Genomic DNA, 23,114 nt, shown 5'->3' with positions numbered 1-23,114 from the left:
AAAACAGATGTTAATAATTAATATAATTTTAAATTGCAGGTTCCTGGCACTGTCTGAATCTTCGGCAAGGGGGGCATGCGTGCCGGTTCGATACCGAAACATCTACTGGTGGACCTGACTGCCTACAACCCAGATATTGTAGTCATCCAACTAGGAGGAAACGACATTGCAGCGACATCATCCCCCAATGACATTTTCCAGACACTCCTCAAACTACAAACAGACCTACAGACTGCTGGAATCAGGGAGGTGTACTTTATCAAGATAGTGCCACGTGGAAATTTTGACAAGTCCCCAGGCCTGACAGCGACATCTTTTAATAAACAACGCAACAAGATTAACCGACTCATGAAGACCAGACTCAACTACATCAAGCTGCGAGTGAAATTTCAACAAGACTATGACTGTGATCTAGTCCATTTCAACAACTCAGGACTCTTGACCCGGTTCCTTTCTCTTAGACGACCATTTTTCAGGTGTTGACAATTTGTAGGATGTATGTTTTATTAATTTTGCGTTCATGTATTACAGTGTGAAATAGTGTGTTGTTGAATTTAATAAAGATTTGAATACATATATGTTTTCGTTTTTCATCGTAATAGAATTTTATTGATTGTATGTAAAAGTATTAAAAAAAGAACTGAGATGAAATATTTAAGAGTAATTAATATTTCCATTAAAGATCTATAAGTGTGAGATTTACATATAATATGGTCACGTCGTATCATTTTGAATTTTAATTAATTTCTGTTTCAGAGCTGTGAGTAAATTATTCTATGTTTGCACTCATAAATAAATTGTTTATACACGTGTAATTAATTATTATTTTCATTGTCTTTAATGTTTTTGTAAATCTGTTTATTAAATAAAATTAATATATATTAATAATATTTAAAAATGTGTTATTCTCTTTAATCAGGGACGTATATAATGTCCCTGCTTTAATGTTTCTGTGATTGATATTTAAGTAGAAATTCTAAAATTAATCTAAAAATTTGTTCATGTCTAACAATTTAAAATTGTAATTTATTCCATATTTACATGCATATTTTTTTTTTGCCCACTCAAGTACTAGTCATGTCTTATTAATTGCTATGGCGTTTTTTGCAAATGTACGAGTTACTTCCCTTGAAATTGACTTCTGAATCGCGAAGAAATATTTTGTCGATATCCTAACAAAATAAACATTTTTTTAAGAATGAAACTCTACCACAACCAGTAACTTGCATATACCAAAGGAAAAACACAGTTATTTGCTGAAAATAATTCTTATATTTTGCTATGGCGTGAAAAAACACGTATGGCGCTAATTAGTGTAAAAGTGCTTCGTAATCAAGATCGATTTTCTGACAAAGTACACATTTTTTTTTAAATGATACTTTACCAAAACATGTTAAATGAGTATACCAATGGAAAAATCGAAATATTTTGTGGATATAACACTTATATTTTGCTATGGCGTGCAAAAACTCCTATGGCGCAAATTAGTGTGACCGCATATCAGTATAGCATATGTGTATTTCAGACATTTGTAACGAACCCCTGTGATAGAAACTATGCTTCGACTATATCGGGAAAGAAAATATTATATCCGTCATTCCCGATCATGTCATTAGGAGGGTCCATGTTCCCGGAATCGCCATTCGGAACACAGCAAGAAAACATATAATAGTACTACTTTCATATTTAAACACGTAAACAGAACTTTGGTTAGACGTTATATCAGCTTCTTTTCTCGGAAATATTTCATGAGTTTTGCCGGTATCCCCATCATCTGCAGCGGAAAGTAACATATGATAGGTTGACAACATCCGAGGTGTTACGAATGATTAACCTTAACTTTCAACGTTATCTATTGAAACGCAATGTCTGTGTATTTTGTGTGAAGTGCGTGTATTAATTACAATCATGTATTCAATCAGGATAATGATTCGGGCTCGAAGCACAGCTGCTGTTTCTGGTGAACTAGTTCCGTGTTTATCAGTTTATTATTAAGTAAATCGACATCAGCAGAGGTAACCGTTTACTTTTTTTATGTTCCTGCTTTAAAAAAAAAATTAAAATGACAACAAAGGTTATTATGTTGTCTTACATTCTCTGCTAGTTAATCTAATTGATAATTGCCCAATATTGGTTTTAACTTTTACTTTAAATATGATTCTATGTTTTAGATTATTGAATATTTTACTGTATGTTTCACATTCAAATATAAGAAAAGTATTATGTGTACTTTTAAACTGACCATCATGTTTTAATGGAATAGCAGTTTATTTTATGAATAATGTCCACAAATGTATCAAATAAAGTATAACACCAATATTCAATTTTAAAATTATACNCTACTAACCCAACTTTAAATAAATACGAATTTGTTGTTAGAATATGGTGATTAACCCTAAATTGAAACCATTGCAATTTTGTATTTTTTGTTTTTAGCTGAATTAATATTATTATTATTATTATTAAATGTAAAAATGCAATGTACACCAGAAGTAAACAAATCATTATTGTATATAATTAATTGATATGAATATAGAGGCTCACAGCCTGCATCCATTATTTTCGTATTAAATCGTATTAAAAAAAGTATTTCATCTTTAACTAAAAAAAAAATCTGCTTATTTCAAGATTTGCTGAGTTAGCAAGGCAAACATTTTGTCTGCAGGTTAGATGGGACACTATTTTTGCTGTCATACAGAGAGAGCTGAAAAAATGTTTTCTGTGTTAAGATGAAGAGTTAGGATACTCAGGTCAGCTGTTGAGTGGAGCAACTCAAATTGCTTGTTCTGGCCATGGTTATGGTATACTTACAAATTCTGTGTTGACTTGTAAGAATAGAAGAATAATCATGAGAAATAACAGCAGATTATATTATCTACTATTAACAAAATGTATACTTATTTCAGACAGTACAATGATACAACAGGGCAATACTAAACCGACTGTGGATGGCTGGAAGGAAGATAAAACCCTTGGTTCTGGAGGGTTTGGTACTGTAGTTCTGTGGAAAAATGAGGTATATTTCATTTTTCAGTCTGAGTCAATGTTATAGGTTAATGATGTGTGTTTATATAAAAACTAGACAGCTGTAGGTCACAGATCTTTGTTTTAACTACTTAATGTGCAAACCCTCTCTGATTTGCCCCACTCTTAGAAATTATGTATCATAAAGTGCAGATGAATAGAAGTTGGAGATCATAGCTGTGAACCACTCTCATTATATATAATTAGGACGGAGATTTTCCTCAATTTAACTAACATTTACGAAACTCCTTCAAAAATTCTCATTCATTTCGAAGCTGACAAAAAGTTAAAATATATATCCGGGTGTCAAATTACTTGCAGTTGCTACGCAAGCATAGTGTGTTAATTGATGTCATAGGAAGGATAAAAGCGATTTTGTTGTTGAACATAAAAAGGGTGAAATGATTGTTGCAGACATTTTTTTTCACAAATTTCCTGCATTATTTAAAAAGCAAAATTGATTGTCAACCCTTAAACAATTCTTGTTTGGTTCTTGTAATGCATGCTTGATTGTAGTGGTTCTAATTTTAGGAAACAAATGAAGCAGTTGCTATCAAACGATGTAGAGTTCAAAATGAGATGACTGACAAGCATCGTCAGCGATGGTCTTTGGAAGTAGATATTATGAAACGCCTTGATCATCCAAATGTGATTTCTGCACGAGAAGTGCCACCAGCTTTGGATGTGAAAGAAAATGAACTGCCATTGCTAGCTATGGAGTATTGTTCTGGAGGGGACCTCAGGAAGGTAAGTGTTTTCTATGTATCTGACAATATATTGTTAGCTCACCTGCCCGAAGGGCAAGTGAGCTTATGCCATCATGTGCGTCGTCCGTCTGTCCGGCGTCAACTTTTTGCTTTAAACAACCTCTTTTCAGTAACCAAAAGGCCTAGGATGATGATATTTAGCCAGTAGCATGCTGGGATCAAGGGCTACCAAGTATGTTCAAATAAATGACCTTGATCCACTTTCAAGGTCACAGGGGTCTAATATGTTAAAATCTTCAAACAACTTCTTCTTAATAACCAAAAGGCCCAGGGTACTGATATTGGGCCTGTAGCATGCTGGGATCAAGGGCTACCAAGTTTATTCAAATAAATGACCTTGACCCACTTTCAAGGTCACCGGGGTCAAATGTCTTTAAAATCTTCTTCTTCTCAATAACCAAAAGGCCCAGTGTACTGATATTGGGCCTGTAGCATGCTGGGACGAAGGGCTACCAAGTTTGTTCAAATGAATGACCTTGACCCACTTTCAAGGTCACTGGGGTCAGATATCTTAAAATCTTCAACCGACTTCTTCTCAATTACCAAAAGGCCCAGGTTACTGATATTGGGCCTGTAGCATGCTGGGATGAAGGGCTACCAAATTTGTTCAAATGAATGACCTTGACCAATTTTCAAGGTCACATGGGTCCAATGTCTTAAAATCTTCAAACAACCTCTCAATAACCAAAAGGCCCAGGGTACTGATATTGAGCCTGTAGCTTGCTGGGATCAAGGGCTACCAAGTTTGTTCAAATGAATGACCTTGACCAACTTTGAAGGTCACTGGGGTAAGATGTCTTAAAATCTTCAAACAACTTCTTCTCAATAACAAAAAGGCCCAGGGTACTGATATTGGACCTGAAGCATGCTGGGATGAAGGGCTACCAAGTTAGTTCAAATGAATGACCTTGATTGACTTTCAACCTAATGTCCTTGTTCGACAATCAAGGTCACAGGCATCATATATTTAAATCTTTTAATAGGTTCTTATGAAATCTTAAGATTACAAGTGTTAGATTAATACCAGGTGAGCGATGCAGACCCATTGGGCCTCTTGTTTTTATTTTGCCATCTAACCATACAGGGTTTTCCCTTTATCTGCAATTACAACAACTATAACTTTCTTTGCAACATAGGAGCTCTTGCATACTGCTTTGAGATGCCTTGTAATAAGTCTACATGAATATGCTGGTTCAGAATTTAGCCAGAATTTATAAAGAAGCTTTTTTACAGGTATTGAATAAACCAGAGAACTGCTGTGGACTGAAAGAGTATGCGATCCAGTGTTTGGTTGCGGATATAGCTTCAGCTGTTGAGTACCTCCACGGCAAGAGGATTATTCACAGAGATCTCAAGCCAGAAAACATAGTGTTGAGTCTTATAGAGGAAAAGGTATGTTTACTGATACATTTGATATACAGGTATGTCTCTCTAATACCTTGATGATGTAAAAGTCTCTATATTGTGTGAAAATGCTGATTCCTATGGTAATAGCATTGTTACCAGACCAAATACTTCAATTGCTCTGTGTGCATAACCCTTTACCCATCATCAGAATCTCAAATATATACAGCATTTGAGTTTCAAGATTATATAAGTATGATCAAGTTTTCAAAATATGCTCGGAACGCCTTGCAAGCTACCAATGATACTATCTTAACATGCTTGTTTATCACCTATGAACTATTGAAGCTACAACAACTCCCTTATGAGACATTGCTGCTTGGCACACTGGGCATTCCTTGCCCTCAGAAGTGTATATATATAGTTCTCTGTGTGTATCTAATTGATAGTTTGGAGGATGTTGACACGTCTTGTCATAGTGAATGCTTTCTGGGCCTCCTTCAAGTGGCACTCTGAAGAAGAAAAAATATGTCTTTCTCGTTAAAAATCTTGATAATTATCCAAATTTTCAATGCCAAAAATAATGATAACAGGCAAAATGTAGGTATCTGATCACATCAAAACTTCTTCTGACTCCAAAAGGGATCTTTCTCGTCACTAACAGCAGTCCCTGTTCACATCCGTCTAGTCAGTTAACTATTATTTTGTACCTTTATATATAAAACTGATGACAAGTTTCCACCTGTCCATTCCAGATTGTTTACAAGCTGATCGATCTAGGATATGCCAAAGAGTTGGACCAAGGCAGTGTGTGTACATCATTTGTTGGGACGTTACAATACCTTGTAAGTCTACTCCTATGATCAGTTGGAAGACTTTACCACTGACAACAACAAAGTTTACAGCTTTCTCGGAGAAAATCAATTCTCAATGCTGATCCATATAGCTCACATTGCTAAAACAGTATGGCTAACATTTATAAAGGAACAACTCAAATATTTACCAATACATACTTACTTAAGCAGCAAATAAAAGAAATTTCAATGATTTTTATCATGCAACAAACAAATAATCCTATCTTCTAAAATCTTGTTTAGAAATTACCACATTTTCAATTTTTCAAATTTGTTTAAAGGTATAAAAGCCATATATGACAATATACGTGGTATATATATTTTCAGTGAAGTAGATTGTATGTTCCTCCCTTCATTAACTGTAAGAAATAGATTAACTTAATTGAGTAATATAGTATAAAATGTAACTCTATCTTGCTACATTTCAATATTTTTTTTATACATTTTGTTACAAAACATTGTCAGATTGGTTCTCAGTAAGTTACTTTGTTATACAATGTAAGTGTATATTAAAATAGCATGTGACAGGCCCACAATATTTACTGTCCTGCCTCTAAGGTATTCTTGTTCATACCAGTTATGCTGAAAAAATACTGAAAATAATTTTCAATTTTGTCTTGAAGGCTCCTGAGTTATTTGCCAGTCAGAAGTATACATGCACAGTGGACTACTGGTCATTTGGGACAGTGGTGTTCGAATGTATCACCGGCTACAGACCATTCCTACCATCAACACCTCCTGTTGCATGGTAAATTGACAACCTCAGCAATGTACTACAAATGTAAACATTGTTACCTTACAACATTAACAAACCAGGCAACTTTTAGTAACTCGTTACTAAAAATCTGCTGAGTAGCCAGCTAACTGCTTAGTTTGGGTAATCAAACAATAAACAACATTTACCTCTAAGATGAATGGATCATTTGTTCAGCCATAATTAATCCATGTGAAATACAAAATTATGTAGTACAATACAAGGGGGGAAGTCAGGCATCAGTTAAAAGTGAGGTTTAGTATTGTTGATACACAACTGCCGTTCAATCATTTGTTCACCAAGAAATATAAATATAGCTATTACTTAATTGAGTTTGTACAATTTCATTTCTTCTCTTAATTGATTCAAGCACTAATCAATGTCGTTATGTGGGTGTCTAATCATCTTTGATTATGTGTTAACAGCCAGTGAAATATATTCAACAAATTATTACAATTTAATTCTGAACAACAATATTATTCAGCCTCCTGTTTAAATATAACTATATGTATGTGTACTTGGTTTTGTGGTGTTGTAATTCAAGGCACAAGGAAGTTTGTCAGAAATCACCAGAAGATATTTCTGCGATTCATGATATAAATGGCGATGTTAAGTTTTCCAAGAAACTTCTGTACCCTACCAGTCTGTGTAGGTAAGTGTGATGTGAAGGTGCTCACTGTTACTGTATCTGAAATAGGCAGAAAAACACGTTTCTCTTTATGTTACGTTCCGGTTAATATCATGTTTCCCTCTGATAAATGAGAAGTGATATAAAGTGAAGTATACTGTATAACCCATTTCTGGTGTAGGTTAACGTTGATATTATTTGTCCTGAAGTAAGATTTTTTTTCTTATCTGCAGGCAAATTTATTTCTGCTTGCCTGACAGAATACTAGCATACCGTTTTATTACTTAATATCAAATAAACAATGGAAAGGCAAAATAGCTGTGTTTCCGTCAAAAGACCATGATATCATGTCAAATTCCTTGTGGTTTACCTGTATGTATGTAATACATTTTTGTCCAGTATATTTCAGCTCTGGGCAAGTATATGTACTTTTTAATTTCTTCTTGCCCAAAGAATCAGTGCTCTAGAAAACTTGATTTTGTGCTAAAACAGTTTCATTCATTCAGCAAATTCAAGAAAACCAATAAATCAAAACATGATAATGAAGATTTTAATAAAACTACACAAGTGTATTATAGCCTGACTTGTATTGGTTGACAGAACACTCCAGGTTTATTTTGAGAAATGGTTGCAATTCATGCTGCGATGGGACCCAAAGTCGCGTGGTGGGGGTCTGCTGGACGGGCGACCGCGCTGCTTCAGTTTGTTGGATTCCATGCTAAACATGAAGGTATCTGGTGTATATTATCAGTACTGGTGATATTCTCCAGATGATTCCATCAAAATAATGATTGTGAAATATTTTTTGTAATAGATTCTTAACATGTGTTCACATGAAGGTAAACATTGTTTGACGTACATGTTGTAATCTACAGTTTATGTAGGTCACAACATGTTTAGGTGTTACAATGTAGTTCACAGCATCTTCAGTGGTTGTTAGTATATTTTCATCATATTTTCAGCAGCTATTAGTATACATTGTTCACATCATTGTTCACAGTTGTTAGTGCATATGTAGGGGCCTGTTCGTTTATGTGGAACAACCGGTTTGTCCGTTTTTAAATGTAACAATTTCTGGTATACATCCTGGCGGACCTGCAAATGTTTATGCAGGCGCGGCCTTGCAAGGCTTTGTCAAGGCTCGAACAACTGTGATCTGACCGGTTCAACCATTTAAAGGAAAGTGGCCTTGGTCACAACATTGTTAGTGGTTGTTAGTATATGTTTGTCACCCTGGTAAAATACTAGCTGTTTCCTACCGACATGGCTTGGTAGAATTTCTCTTTAGCTCATTCGGTAGAGCATAAGACTATATATATATAAGTGAACCAGAGGTCCTGGGTTCAATTCCTAGCAGAGGCATTGAAGAAATAATGACCTATGTTATATTGGCGCCCATGTAGGGACCCGGGTAATGTTGACAAACATATTCAGTGATATAAGGACTTTCGCAAAAATCACAAAAACCACTGGAAATGGAGTATGTCACCCTGGTAAAATACTAGCTGTTTCTGCTCAGCAAGGGAAAATTTCTCTTTAGCTCATTCGATAAGCGTAAGGCTAGTGAACCAGATGGTCCTGGGTTCGATTTCCTAGCGAAGGCAATGAAAAAATAATGACCTATTTTAGTAGTTAATATATGTAAGTCACAACAGTGTTAGCATTGTTAAATTAGGTCTTCCACTGACTTCATGTGTACACAGTTTGAGAAATTATACCGTTTTGAAATATTAAGAACACTAATATTTGTCACAGTCCGTTATGTCTGTGAATTTTTCTCTGTGCTGAATCTCATTAAAAGTTTGGAGCTGATGTTACAATGGTATAGTTCATATTGTGTATTGTCTTAAATTTGAAATTAATTTATCTATCTTTCGCTATTTTATGTCATGTCAAGGGACTATCTAATGTTATATTATTGTATATATGCAGAGTTGTGTATTAATTTGTATGTTATCTCACAGATTATCCACATTCTAAATGTGGCCACCAACCAGCTGCTGTCATATCCCCTGACTGAGGAGTTCTCCATGCAGCAGCTGATGAAAGTGATTGAGCAGGAGACATCAATCCCAGTTAAGGAACAAGATCTGCTACTGGCCAGTGGTGCCTCACCTGACCCTAAGCAGTCTGCCGCCCAGTGCTGGATTAACCCTGTAGGTACCTTACTTTATTCCTACTATAGGTACAGCACCAATTTTACTAAAACTACACAATCTTACCCATCACATCAAGCTAGATCATAAAATATTTAATTTTAACACTGTCTTGTTTCATTGATATTAAATGAGCTATGGCCCATGATATATATATCACCAGACAAATCCTTGCCCAGTATACTATGGCTAAAGTAAACAATGTATCAGTCTTTTGTTTAAATTAGATACAAGTGTTTTGTTAATATATATCTATCTATAAACAGTACAGTATTTGTTTTAGATTTTGAAATTACTACTTGTACATTTCTATGACTACTCTTGATTTCAGAGTGATGAAGACTGGGTGGTATTCCTTTTTAAGAAAGGCGGATCTTCAGAGATTCCAACTAAATTTAAACCGCTCCCCACACGTGTGCAGCACATTGTGCGAGACCCAACAACCCTTCTACCACATCCGGTTTGAAACATTTAATTCCTTCAAGTTATTTTATTTATTCGCATCTCTTCTTTATTTAGTACCATACCTTGAAAAGCAGAAAGGCAATAAAGGATAAAGTTAAATCCATTTGCCTATTCCATATTTTTAGCTCGCCTATTCGAAGAATAGGTTGGCTAATGTAGTCACCCTGGCGTCGGCGTCCCACCTTCCGAGGTTGAAGTTTTTCCCAGACAGTGTTGGATCATCACACTTAATACACAGTTGTCTATTATAAGTTTAAGTCATTTATATCGAGTGTAAGCAATGTTATGGGCAATATTTTCATATTTTATGGCCCAAAAACAGCTTAATAAGACTTAGTTAAATTTGAGGTTAAAGTTTTTGGGCAAGTTTTTCCCAGACAGTGTTAGATCATCACACACAATACACAGTTGTCTATTATGAGTTTAAGTCATTTATATTGAGTGTAAGCAATGTTATGGGCAATATTTTCATAGTTTATGGCCCAAAAACAGCTTAATAAGACTTAGTTAAATTTGAGGTTTAAGTTTTTGCGCAAGTTTTGTTGGGTAGTGTTGGACCACCACCATCAATAGGCTGTTGTCTATTATAAGGTTGAAGTATTTGTATAGAGTGTAAGTAATGTGTTGAACCATATTTTCATATTTTTACGTCCAAAAACAGCTTTATTGGACTCTGTTAATTTATTAACAAACGNTGGCATAGAGCTCATGTTTGGTCCTGTTTCAATCCCAAAGGCAAGATCCACTGGTAAACGAGGATTCCGTCCAAACATGAGAAAATATGGGCTTTGTCCTGTTGACTCTTGACAGGTGCAGTTATATGCATGAACCATACTGGTGACATGAGCTTTCCAGTTCTGTTTCTGGTCTGATGAAAGTGTTCCCAACATTCCAAGTAAAGTTCTGTTGAAACGCTCACAGAGTCCATTCCCCATCGGATGATATGGAGTTGTATGTGATTTCTCCACTACGGTGATTTTACATAGCTCCTTCATCAGGTTACTCTTAAAGTCTGGTCCCTGGTCAGAATGGATCCTGTGAGGTAATACGTAGTGTACAACAAAATGGTTAAAGAAAACTTCTGCAGTTGTTCGAGCTGTCATGTTTTTAGTTGGTACAGCAACGGCATAATATCAACACATATAAATAACATACTGGGCACAACATAGAATATAACACAGAGTATTTAATTAATATAAAATACAATAAAATATGACTCTGCTACAGTAATGGTTCAGATATATTTGTGTGTTATAGTACCTTAACAATTCAAATATATTTGTGTGTGGAATACCTTTAAAATTCCAAAAGAATTGCTGATGCTTCTGTTTAGCAATTATGGGGATATATTATAAGGTAACACACCAGGCATGGCCCTTGCTGACCTGTAAGTGTTCTAGATTTCAGATATTTGGTTTCATGAATAACTTCCTTTGACTTTCTACAGGAGCAGAAGAAGGCATGGGCCGAGTGTGTATTTTTCTGTGCTGAACAGGTGGTTGACTATAAGCGCCTGATCCTCAGTCAGAGGGCAGCCATGTAAGTAATTTACTATAATAATATACAGAATGTCAGAAATTTCAAGTCCCAGCAATTACTTTACATCAATACTTTTTACCTAATCTTTGCATCCTTAACATGAAGATACAATGTACCGGGTAGTATCTTTTGTTCATTTCAACTTGTGGTACTGTTATTCCTGAAGAAATGTAATGGAATAATTGATAGTAGAAAAAGGTACATTTCAGGTGTGTTTGACTGATCAAATTGACATTTTTAAAATTCATACATTTTCCTCCGTTCTTCTAAATAGTTAGTTGAAAGACTTGATTTTCTAGCTAAAATGTTGAAAAGAAAATGATGTAATGAAAGTTGTCTATTTAAATAGGCTCAGTCTGCTGAGGACTAATTCAGATTTTATTCGTCTGAAGTCTAAGATGGTAAACGAGAGCGATTACATGATGGCAAAGATTAAATTTTTCCAACAAAGGTAAGAAGAGAATATCTCTGGCATACATATAATGGAATTATTTGTTTGGAAACACTGCTCTCTGTTGTTACTTCCAATCAAACATGGGTGGTCAGGTGGCGCAGTGGATAACACACTCACCTTTCCTTAAGGTGACCGGGGTTTGATTCCCTGATATGACATGAAAAGGTATAGGTCTATCTGCCCTATCACATGTGTTTTCTCAGGGAAATCTTGTTTCCTCCCACATTAAGACCCCCAATAATAACTAGTTTAATAATTGGTGTAAAATAGATAAAGTTTATATTTTTTACATTTTCTAATCAAACACATGAAAGCAAGCTTTGAAGTACCTTTAGAGTACTTGTAGTTCATGCGTGAATGCATGTGTTGTGTTTAATAGAAACAGCAAGTTTTCCTTGTCATTGTTTACAGTGAAAATGGCAATGGACTTAAATGATATAAAAGTCACACTTAAATTGAAAAGTAATTAATCAGAATAAACTGAAATCTGAACTGTAATTATGTAGATAAAGAAGTTACTATACTGAAACAAATGTATTAGGTTGTAGAGGATAGAATGATAAGAAAATCAATATTATTGGAAAAGAAAATGAGAAGTACCTAAGCCCCTTTGACATAAGCATAAGTTTTGTAAGAATTGTCTGAATACCGAGAGAAGTAAGTGGATCTATTGCAGCAGAACTTGTTCTATTCTGCTTTATCTAATCATACCTACAAATGACAGTGATTGTCCATGCTACCATGAGCATACTCTAGTGTAAAAGTATACACATGTGCCACTGACCTAAAGCGCCCACAGTCTCAAATTGCATACTTTTTTTTATATAGTTTTCAGATTGGATTACAAGCATATTAACATTTTTGAAAAAGTTTATTATCCATCACTTATGATGAATGTTGATAGACTTCAGCAACTGATACTAGTGCTGGTCCGATTAATCAATTTAGTCGACGTCTGGTTGTTTGTTTCTGAAAATTGATTAACCGATCCTTGTTTTCCATGATCAATTATAGTTTGACTAATTGAAGTATTAACAAAAAATAAACTTGGAGACTCGTTCTTGGGCAAAACAACTTGATCGAACATCTCATACAACAACGATGCTGATTGACTAGCCGGTCCACCCGACAACCAATCAGAACTTGCATTTCAATAGAAATGCCGCATGGCTCAGTCATTGCATGACAAACCAGGACATTCTGGAGATTAAACTCTATGATCATTCGGGGGGGATGATCATAGAGTTTAATCTCCGGAATGTCCTGGTTTAATACTTATTTAAACATTTGGAAGGTATTGTTTGTCCTTAGCTGGATATTTATTAAACGCTTTGTCGAAAGTGTGGGCTATCTTACAAATAAAATGTTAAGTTTGACGGAGTGTCATCTGGTGAAAACCAATCCATCGCAGCATTTCTGAATATGAGATGCAGCTGTCACAGCATAATTGACATCGAAACACCATCAATTTCATTTCCAAATACATATTTTTCAATAATTATAAGGTTCTGTCAACAAACTTATTTTTTTTGTATGAATGTTGTGTGTTATTAGAGAAATTCTCTAACCTCGAGGTTTCCCCGTTAACAAATTCGAAAGTGAAAGTAGATTTTGGAAAGCGAATATAACCTTAAATTACTGAATTTAAGTTCAATTTGATCAATCATTAGTCGATCATCAGTCACTTGATTGGAAGTGATGATCGAGTATGAATTTACAAGCGATTCCCAACACTAACTGATACCATTTTTTTTTATATTTTTTTTCAGTTTAAGACATGATATGGCATGCTACAAGGACCAGCTGTCAAATGGGAACCTAAGTAAGTTTAACAGAAAACCAGCTAGGGCTAGCTTTGAGTTACCTAGTAACAGCACTTCCTTTGTTAACATATGTGCATGCATGTTTTAGGGGCCGTGTGAGCTTATGACATAACACATTAAATGGGGCCCTTACAATAACTATTTAAATCCTACTTCTTCAGGATGACTAAATGGATTTTAAACTTTCATAATGAGCTTCCTGGCCAAGGGGAATTTAATATTATATATTTTGAGGGTATTGCTATCCGTGGGGACACGAGGGCAGGGCCCAAATGGGGATATAAAGGTAAAATCTATTTAAAGTCTTTCTCTTTTAGTACAGATAAATGAACTTTGGTCTAGATCATTCGTTAGTTGAATAAATGGAGAGTGTTGTGATGCTGGAGGCAGAGAGATGAGGCCCTATAATGACAGTAAAGACGAATATTTAAATCCCACTCCGTCAGCATCGACTGAGAGATTTAACCATTTTTTTGTCGGGAGCATGCCTAGGTTAAGAGTACTCAATAGTCTGAAAAGGGTGGGGGCCTGCACAGACTGGCCTCATCCCTGATGAGTTAATCCCACAATCATAAAATAGGCCCTATATAGACACATAAATAAGAGTCTTAACCAAATTTATGTAAAAGATGTGTACTTGATCCTTGGGAGCTTACCAATTGTTTTGTATATAGGAAGTATATATGTAGCTCCTCTGGAAGCTGAAAGGGACTAATTTTGATCATCTAGACTAGTTGATAATATTTTAACCAAATATGCTATGAGTCATTCTTAGGACCAGGGTATAAAATCTTACATGAGGGAAGGTTGTTTTCTCCATTAATACTGATAGGTAGAGCCAAAAAATGGAAAATATTTGGAAATTGTATTACATTGTACTTGAATTGGGATATTTTGCCCGATTCCTTGAATATCCAGGTGTCAGAGTGATAAAGGCCCTAACAACCTCTTGATCATTGACTTAATTACTGAGTATAAAATTGATTTATTCCTAAATAGTTTGGAGCCATTTTAAACTATCTTGATCAGATGACATTATTATTCAGTAAAAAACATTCCTTTGTCTGCCAATGTTGTTCTGATCAGGAAATATTTAACTATGATAAATTTCTGAAAATGATTTTTAATGTCAACCATTTTCTTTGTTAACATGTATATGCAAGTTAATGGATTATTGTTTTCATTTTCAGCTGACTCTGGTGAATTGTATCAAAAGTGGCTTCAAAGTGGTGAAGACATGAACGAATATGGTGCTATAGTAAGTTACCAAGCATGTTGCTGGTGGTGAGGTTGGATGTTTGTGTGTAATGGGCATTGGGGCTGTGTATTTGTATGTAGTGGGGTGATATTTTAGTGTTTAGCCAGAATGGTGTTGTGTGTAGGAGGCTGTGTGTTGTCTGGTGTGTGGCTATGTATTTATGGGCAGTGGGGATGGTGTTGTAAGTTTGTGTGTGGGGCTATGTATTTATGTGCAGTGGGAATGGTGTTGTGAGTTTGTGTGGGGGGTTGTGTATTTATGTGCAGTGGGAATGGTGTTGTGAGTTTGTGTGTGGGGTTGTGTATTTGGTTGGTGTTGTGACAGTGTGTTTGTATGTAGTGGAGCTGTGTGTTGTGCTGTTATATGTTAGTGTTTAGCCAGAATGGTGTTGTGTGCAGGAGGCTGTGGGTTGTCTGGTGTGGGGCTATGTATTGTGTGCAGTGGGAATGGTGTTGTGAGTTTGTGTGTGGGGTTGTGTATTTATGTGCAGTGGGAAAGGTGTTGTGAGTTTGTGTGTGGGGTTGTGTATTTATGTGCAGTTGGAAAGGTGTGAGTTTGTGTGTGGAGTTGTGAATTTATGTGCAGTGGGGAAGGTGTTGTGAGTTTGTGTGTGGGTTTGTGTATTTATGTGCAGTGGGAAAGGTGTTGTGAGTTTGTGTGTGTGGCTATGTATTTATGTGCAGTGGGGATGGTGTTGTGAGTTTGTGTGTGGGGGCTATGTATTTATGCGCGGTGGGAATGGGGTTGTGAGATTGTGTGTGGGGTTGTGTATTTATGTGCAGTGGGGATGGTGTTGTGTGTGGGGCTATGTATTTATGTGCGGTGGGAATGGTGTTGTGAGATTGTGTGTGGGGCTATGTGTTTATGTGCTGGTGGAATGGTGTTGTGCGTTTGTGTGTGGGGTTGTGTATTTGTATTTAGTGGGGCTGTGTGTTGTGGGGTTATATGTTAGTGTTTAGCTGGAATGGTGTTATGTGTAGGAGGCTGTTTGTTGTCTGGTGTGGGGCTATGTATTTATGTGCAGTGGGAATGGTGTTGTGAGTTTGTGTGTGGGGCTATGTATTTATGTGCAGAGGGGATGGTGTTGTGAGTTTGTGTGTGGGGGCTATGTATTTATGCGCGGTGGGAATGGGGTTGTGAGATTGTGTGTGGGGCTACCTGCTATGTATTTATGTGCAGTGGGAATGGTGTTGTGAGATTGTGTGTGGGGCTACCTGCTATGTATTTATGTGCAGTGGGAATGGTGTTGTGAGATTGTGTGTGGGGCTATGTGTTTATGTGCTGGTGGAATGGTGTTGTGCGTTTGTGTGTGGGGTTGTGTATTTGTATTTAGTGGGGCTGTGTGTTGTGGGGTTATATGTTAGTGTTTAGCTGGAATGGTGTTATGTGTAGGAGGCTGTTTGTTGTCTGGTGTGGGGCTATGTATTTATGTGCAGTGGGAATGGTGTTGTGAATTTGTGTGTGGGGTTGTGTATTTGGTTGGTGTTGTGACAGTGTGTTTGTATGTAGTGGGGCTGTGTGTTGTGCGGTTATATGTCAGTGTTTAGCTGGAATGGTGTTGTGTGTAGGAGGCTGTGTGTTGTCTGGTGTGGGGCTATGTACTTAAGTGCAGTGGGAATGGTGTTGTGAGTTTGTGTATTTGGCTGGTGTTGTGACAGTGTGTTTGTATGTACGTAGTGGAGATAGTGTGGTGTGTTTATTTGAGCTGTATTAGGCATTGGAGTCTTGTGTTTGTGTTTAGTGCTTGTGTATTTATGTTTTGTTCGGATAGGGTTGTATTTTCGTGTAAAATGAGGTTGTGTGCAGTTTGGAGTGGGACGGTTGTGTATTTGTGTGTGAAGGGGGTTTGCTTGCTGAATAATTGAAAGTGAAAATCACATTGTTTAGTATGTAGTCTCTCTCCTGACTTGGAAACTTAATGTTTTGTAGAAAGAAGAGTGTAATAGACTTGACCAGCAGTCCACAGCATTGCAGACCAAAATTGTGGAGTTACAAAGGAGTCCTTTTGCACGAACAAATAGGAACAACGTTTTAGAAGACATGTTAGTTTTTCATTCACATTAGATTCAAAGAATTTCAATGCTGAAACATATTTTTAAAATATCTTAAAGAGAATTGCACAGTGTTGTAGATCAAAGTGCAACATATATGGAGTTCAGGTACAAAAACAGTTCTGTATATAAGTAGTGGAATGATTGTTTGAAACGTATACATTTCTCATTGAAAGAGCCAAGATGAGGTTAAAATAAAATGATTACCGGGTATGCGATATAGTTTCCGTGTTAATTTCAGATGGATTTGTGATGAAAAATTTGTTAAATATCCTTTGAACAAATCTGATTGTGAATTTCACCATTTAAGGAAAGATTATCAATGTTACCCTGTTACAATTTCTGTAAAGCTCTCTTTCACTTGTTAGGAAAAACAAAGCTCTTGAGAAGAATTAGCTGATTTATGGTGGAGCAAATTCTGTATCTTATTCGAATAACTATAAAGTTTTCAGTACAATATCAAATATTTTTAACATTGTATTAAACTATTTTCCAATTGAATAACAATGACAAAATACCTTGTATCATTTTATAACAAGCTATGATAAAACCGATTATTTTCTACAACAGGGAGAAGACTTCAAGGGATTTGTACCAGGAATTGAGACAATCTGGCAGAGCACGTAAGATACCGTTCTCATTCTTTCAATATTCATATATATGTTGGACACTATTAAGCATAGGACAAGGTTTTGAGCTAAAGAGGAGTGGGTTTCATTAATAATTTTGTGCACACTTTGATTTGGCGGATTGCTGTAGATGAAGCAAAATATTCTATACGTTTATATAGATGTTGAATGTTTGCAGAAAGACTTTTTGCTTGTTTTGGCTTGTCCACACATTCCTGACTATAGTTTTCAACCAAACATGAAAACTCAAAGAATTATTAACAACAATCTCTGGAAACCATTTGAAAGTTTAAGGTCATAAGTTCAAGGTCAAAGTCACAGCCACAGAATCTTTCCATGATATTTGGAAATAATCAACCAAATATATTGTAAAACTCATTCCATGTTTCTAAATACAATAACATGCATTTCTTGTTTGGATGTGCATATACACATGCATTTTCAGTTTTCATCACTATTTAATAGGTAAGATTTATTGGATATGTACATCATAAAATCAATCCTATTTCTACAATGGTGTCAATGGGCATGCTATGCGCCTTTTGCCTGATCTTGTTTGTATTACATGCATAATTGATCATCCAGCATGTTTCACTGATTATTAAAGGAATACTTAAGGATTTAGGGAGAGGGGTGGTTTTCCCCGAGGCCTTAACCAATTTGTTTTCATGTATTAAATGAAATTATTTGTTTTAACTCTTAATCCATTGATCATATACCTACATTGATTAGGGGTTGTTTATATTTCAGCTGGTAGAGAAAACTTGCGAGATCACCGCCCCATGGTGACGGCTGTGGTCAAGTGTGTGATGACCCGTGACAAGAACCTCCAGGACTTGTACAGACATCTTGTGTAGGCCGATTCAGTTTTGTTCAGTTATTTGGATTGACAAAGATTTTCCTTTAATACATGTACTAAAGTCATCAATTTTCTATTGTATGTTAAGTCAGAATGTAAGGCTAAATGGCTACCCATATGTTACCCAATATCATGCCAAGACCTCCATATCAGCCCAAGGACCCGAGGCCTGAATCGGATAGATGATTGATGCCGGTTAGGATATGGACATCAGCTGGTGCAGACAATATATCCATTTCCACTTAATTCTTGTTTGTTTTAATTCAACAGAAAGATAGCTTCTTGTAAGCAGGAGCTGTACAAAATCTTGCCTGGAATTGAAAGGTGTTGCAGAGATATAAGCAGTGCAAATGAGCAATTAATCAAATGTCAGAAGCGACGCCAGTCGGAAATCTGGCAGCTCTTTAGAATGGTGGTAAGGTAGACCTTTATGTATACAGTTATTACCATTATTATTTCCATAGATTTACATATTACTATACACAAAGACTACAATAGTAACAATGTGTTCTAAAAAAGTCTTATTTTTCGGCCAACATGTATCTTTTTCTAAATCGCTTATTAAAATATAATATTCAGTTTTGTCAAAAAGATGCCCACCAGATGCCCCAAATTAACACCCCTCCTTTGCTGGTATGCAAAGCTAACATTTGTAAAAAGAAATGACATTGACTTACATTCAATGGCACAACATTTTTTATTAACTTTTAAGTAATGAATAATACCTGTTGTCATACTGATATTTAATCTGTTCTGTTTGCTAGCTTACTATCAAGTTAGTCAGGATAAATTTGACATGAACCCACTTTGAAGATCACAGGTATAAGATGTGCATTTGGCCTCTTTTGTGCAGACACAAATGCAACTTTCAAAATTCTAACTTCCATTAATTGCCCATAGTCCATTATTCAGTATATGGCTGTATACATGTTACAAGAAATAAGTTTGGCTTTTGAGCTCAAAAACTTGTCATTTGTTTGTTATTTCTCCACACAAGTGGTGTATTTTGAAAATGTGACTACTATTTAACAATTTTTATTATTCCATCGTAACTACTGGTCAGAAATAAGTAGCAGCGCAAATAAAAGTATGCTCTGAAAAGTGATTTGGCCTGTCAGTATACCTACCTCACATGCATAGAGAGTGCTTAGCTTAGACCTGTCATGTTTACAGCTTTGCCTTCCTCTTTTACAGGGTGGTGAAATCAATCGACATGGAAGCAGTGGTCAGGCCAGCATCTCTGTCTCAATTTATGGCAATGAATCTCTGGAGTCTCTGCAAGTGGTTGAGGACTCCAAGGAAACACATAAAAAGTACAGCCTATATAACTATGTACATTTTGTTGGGATTTTCATTGACCAGTGTTTATTGTATTTTAGGGTGGTTTAAATTTATATGATTTAAAAAATAAAAGCAAAAAAAGAAATAACAAGGAAAAATAATAATGAAATTTTAAAAAACAGTCTTGTTTGGGTAAGTGATTAAAGGAGTTTTAATCAATTTCAGGCTCGGTCAAATGCTTCAAGATGTTCTTCAAGCTCAAAATGATCTGACATTAAACTTGGATTGGGATTCAATACCATTGGCCGACACCTGACTTAGATGTACACTGAATGACCGGGTACACTGGAGACTTATTTATATACATGATGGAGTCCTCCTATCTGTTACAGCCTTAAACCATGTTTAGTGATAGATGTGAGTAGTTTGAGTAGTGGCTGTAAGTGTGCAATTGGTTATAACATTGGCTGTTAACATACAGCAGGTGTCAACGGCTGGACTCAATACTCATGGCTGTTACATACAATGAGTTTCAGCTGCTGGACTCTAGACATACAGGGGCAGGTGGCTGTTATGAGACAGTGTGTTTCAAAAGTTTAACTTAAATAATATACAGTTACAGGCTGTTACATAGTGAATTTCAACTACGGGACTCCGATATACCGGTCGCTGTTATCAAAGAGTGTGTTTCAAAAGTTTAACTCAAATATACATGTATCTGCGACTGTTAACATCCAGTGGGATACAGGGCGGCTCTAAAAATATGTTGCTGTTAGCATTGCCGGTACTTATAATGCTGATGTCTTATATTATCACTTCATATCTGTAAAAACAGCTACAGCGAAAAGCATCTACTTTTATTTATGTTTAGGAAATGCTGTCAAAGTATAAAGATGAGTCGTTTTATAATATATGTTTTTAAAGAACGTATTGTAAACCACTGGAACTCACTACCCGATACTGTCGTCACCTCACAAACAAGTAAAACATTTGAATCTGGTCTGGATAAGTATTGGGGACAACCTGATTGTTTCTATAACCATGAGATAGACAATAATGAACTTATTCATTGCCGGGACGTCAGCATAGTGTCCGACTATATTCCAGATCTGGATATATAGGCATATTGCCTGCGTCCAGTTTTATTATTATTATTATTATTATTATTATAAGCTCATGCATCTGAGCATTTGAGCTTTTATTTTTTGCTAGTTTGTACGTTAGATGGAATCACTTCATAAGTGACCTTCAGCTACTTCAAGAACACAGGGCCAGGTTAAGTATGTATCTGTTTGGGGTTTTACATATTTGCTAAGGTCATATATATGAAGATGGTATTCTCGGGTAAAGGAGCCACTAAAAGGTCACCTCACTGAAATGTCACAATCTGTAGCATGATGCTTTACCCGGTCATATACTGATAACAGACTTACCAATCCTTACCGCCACCCTCTCAAAGCTTAATTTCAAGCGAAGGGAAGTAAGTTCCAATTTTCAGGACTTTGGTTTGTCCCAGTCAAGGTACTGCAGTTCCCATAACCTTCCACAATTGGGTGAACAGTTAAATTAACAAAAGTCAAAAGGAAAGTATTTCAAAGAAAGGTGTTAGGAAGTGAAAAATAGTTATAAAGGGTGTAAGGAAACAAAAAAATACATGTAGTTAAATGTGAGATTAAATGGATCTGAAATGTTGCAAATGGTGCAGTGTATTTATTTTGAGGGCTTATATGGGTCCCCATGCAGAGGGCACAAAAGTAAATCTCCAATGATGAAGGGTAGTCTCTGCATGAGTTGCATTTGTTGTAGTGGGTAACAATAGGAATGTTCTTTTCGGAAATCCCAATCTGCAAGAATCATAAAGTCTAGAGCCATTATCTATGGCTATGTTTTGTAGTCAAGCAGTGTACATTTTTCTGATATATTGTACCGAGATCAAAAGTCAGCTTCTAAAACTGTCTGAAATCAAAGTTCAACATGGACTATTTAAAGTAAAAAGCATTAAAAGTTTCATAAAACTCAGACTCATAATATTGGCCAGTAAGTACCTGGATAAAAGTTTCCTCACATAAATGACCTTGACATAATTTCCTGGTTGAAACAAAATTTCGCTCAGAGAAAGGGCTTCATGAATTCTAAGTTTATATGATCTCCCTGGATGAGTCTTTGGGCAATACATGATCCTGAAACCTGTTTATGATAGATCAAAGTCAAAGGTTAAACTGAGGTTGCAATGTTGTCATTTTGGTACGCAACATAACAGTCTCATGATGAACAACTTAGTGTCCATACATTAAAGAGTAGCCAAATTATGCTATTGAATCCTATGTTTCTACATCCAAGATCAAAGGTCATGGTGACCATATTTTGATTTGCGACAGCTGTCTCATGAAGTACCTATATATACTAAAGTCCATACATGCGAAAGTGGCCGAGATATGCTCTGTAAACCTGTGTTATGTTACTCTTTTCCTAGGTGACACAGCACTTTCTCATTATGTACCTACATACAAATATGATATACATGCATGAAATAGTGGTCAGGATACAGTGTATGCTCCTTATACAGGGACAGATCAGAGATGCACAAGGTGAATATTTTATACCCCAACTTTTTTCCAAGTGTGGATATAATAACCTTGACCCACTTGCTTATTCTTAGATGAATTATGCATTTGCCGACAGCTTTAATTAACTGGTAAGCAATATAGGCCCAATGGGCCTCTTGTTACAGTTTGATGTTAACTTGAACTATATTTGTTGACTTTTACATATATGTGCTGACTTAACTGTTATAGCTAGTGTGGCAATAACTTTGTTTAATACAAAAATACTGTTCTTGTTGAGTTAGTACTGTATTCCAGGAAATATTCGCCCAGTCAAACTTTTGCCGTTCACTTGCAGGCCCATGCTATTTTCACACTTCTCATGTAATGATTATGTATCGTATGGTGTGTATTTATGTTTGTTGTTATGATAAATCGCCCTCATTACAAAAGTAGTAAATGGTGAAAGGCAACCTGCTGCGGTGCCCACAAGTGATTGTCCAATTCCCATTTTGTTTGTTCTCTTTATGACGAGCAACATTATGCACTCTTATCATGAATTCTCTGTGCATACAGTCATTGGAATAGTGATCATATATTCCCCTCATTATAACTTGTGCTTGTTCAGATGATGGTGTTAAATATTTGTGATATATCTTGGAGAACAATTGCATGGCCATTATAA

General features: G+C 35.9%; 1 protein-coding gene across 1 annotated transcript; it reads left to right on the top strand.

The window, feature by feature from the left end:
• Positions 1-1,924: 1,924 nt before the first annotated feature.
• On the top strand, positions 1,925-22,445 carry LOC110456994 (inhibitor of nuclear factor kappa-B kinase subunit alpha-like). Its single transcript, XM_021508079.1, has 20 exons — positions 1,925-2,015; positions 2,907-3,016; positions 3,556-3,771; positions 5,025-5,183; positions 5,891-5,980; positions 6,613-6,737; positions 7,288-7,395; positions 7,972-8,101; positions 9,336-9,527; positions 9,859-9,987; positions 11,440-11,531; positions 11,881-11,982; positions 13,755-13,807; positions 14,999-15,066; positions 16,996-17,108; positions 17,688-17,740; positions 18,497-18,599; positions 18,876-19,020; positions 19,800-19,918; positions 20,112-22,445. The coding sequence occupies exons 2-20, from the start codon at positions 2,915-2,917 to the stop codon at positions 20,200-20,202; spliced, it is 2,190 nt and encodes a 729-aa protein (XP_021363754.1). The 5' UTR covers positions 1,925-2,015; positions 2,907-2,914; the 3' UTR covers positions 20,203-22,445.
• Positions 22,446-23,114: the final 669 nt, after the last annotated feature.

The sequence above is a fragment of the Mizuhopecten yessoensis genome, unplaced genomic scaffold, assembly GCF_002113885.1.
Source record: "Mizuhopecten yessoensis strain PY_sf001 unplaced genomic scaffold, ASM211388v2 scaffold8991, whole genome shotgun sequence".
Lineage (NCBI taxonomy): Eukaryota > Metazoa > Mollusca > Bivalvia > Pectinida > Pectinidae > Mizuhopecten > Mizuhopecten yessoensis.
Note: the sequence above shows the minus strand (reverse complement) of the source record. Positions and strands in the feature narration are given on the sequence as shown.

Coding starts and splice junctions, on each gene's coding strand:
- LOC110456994 (XM_021508079.1), top strand. CDS start 2,915: ATGATACAACAGGGCAATACTAAACCGACTGTGGATGGCTGGAAGGAA. Junction 3,017..3,555: donor TAGTTCTGTGGAAAAATGAG/GTATATTTCATT, acceptor TTCTAATTTTAG/GAAACAAATGAAGCAGTTGC. Junction 17,109..17,687: donor AACAACGTTTTAGAAGACAT/GTTAGTTTTTCA, acceptor TTTCTACAACAG/GGAGAAGACTTCAAGGGATT.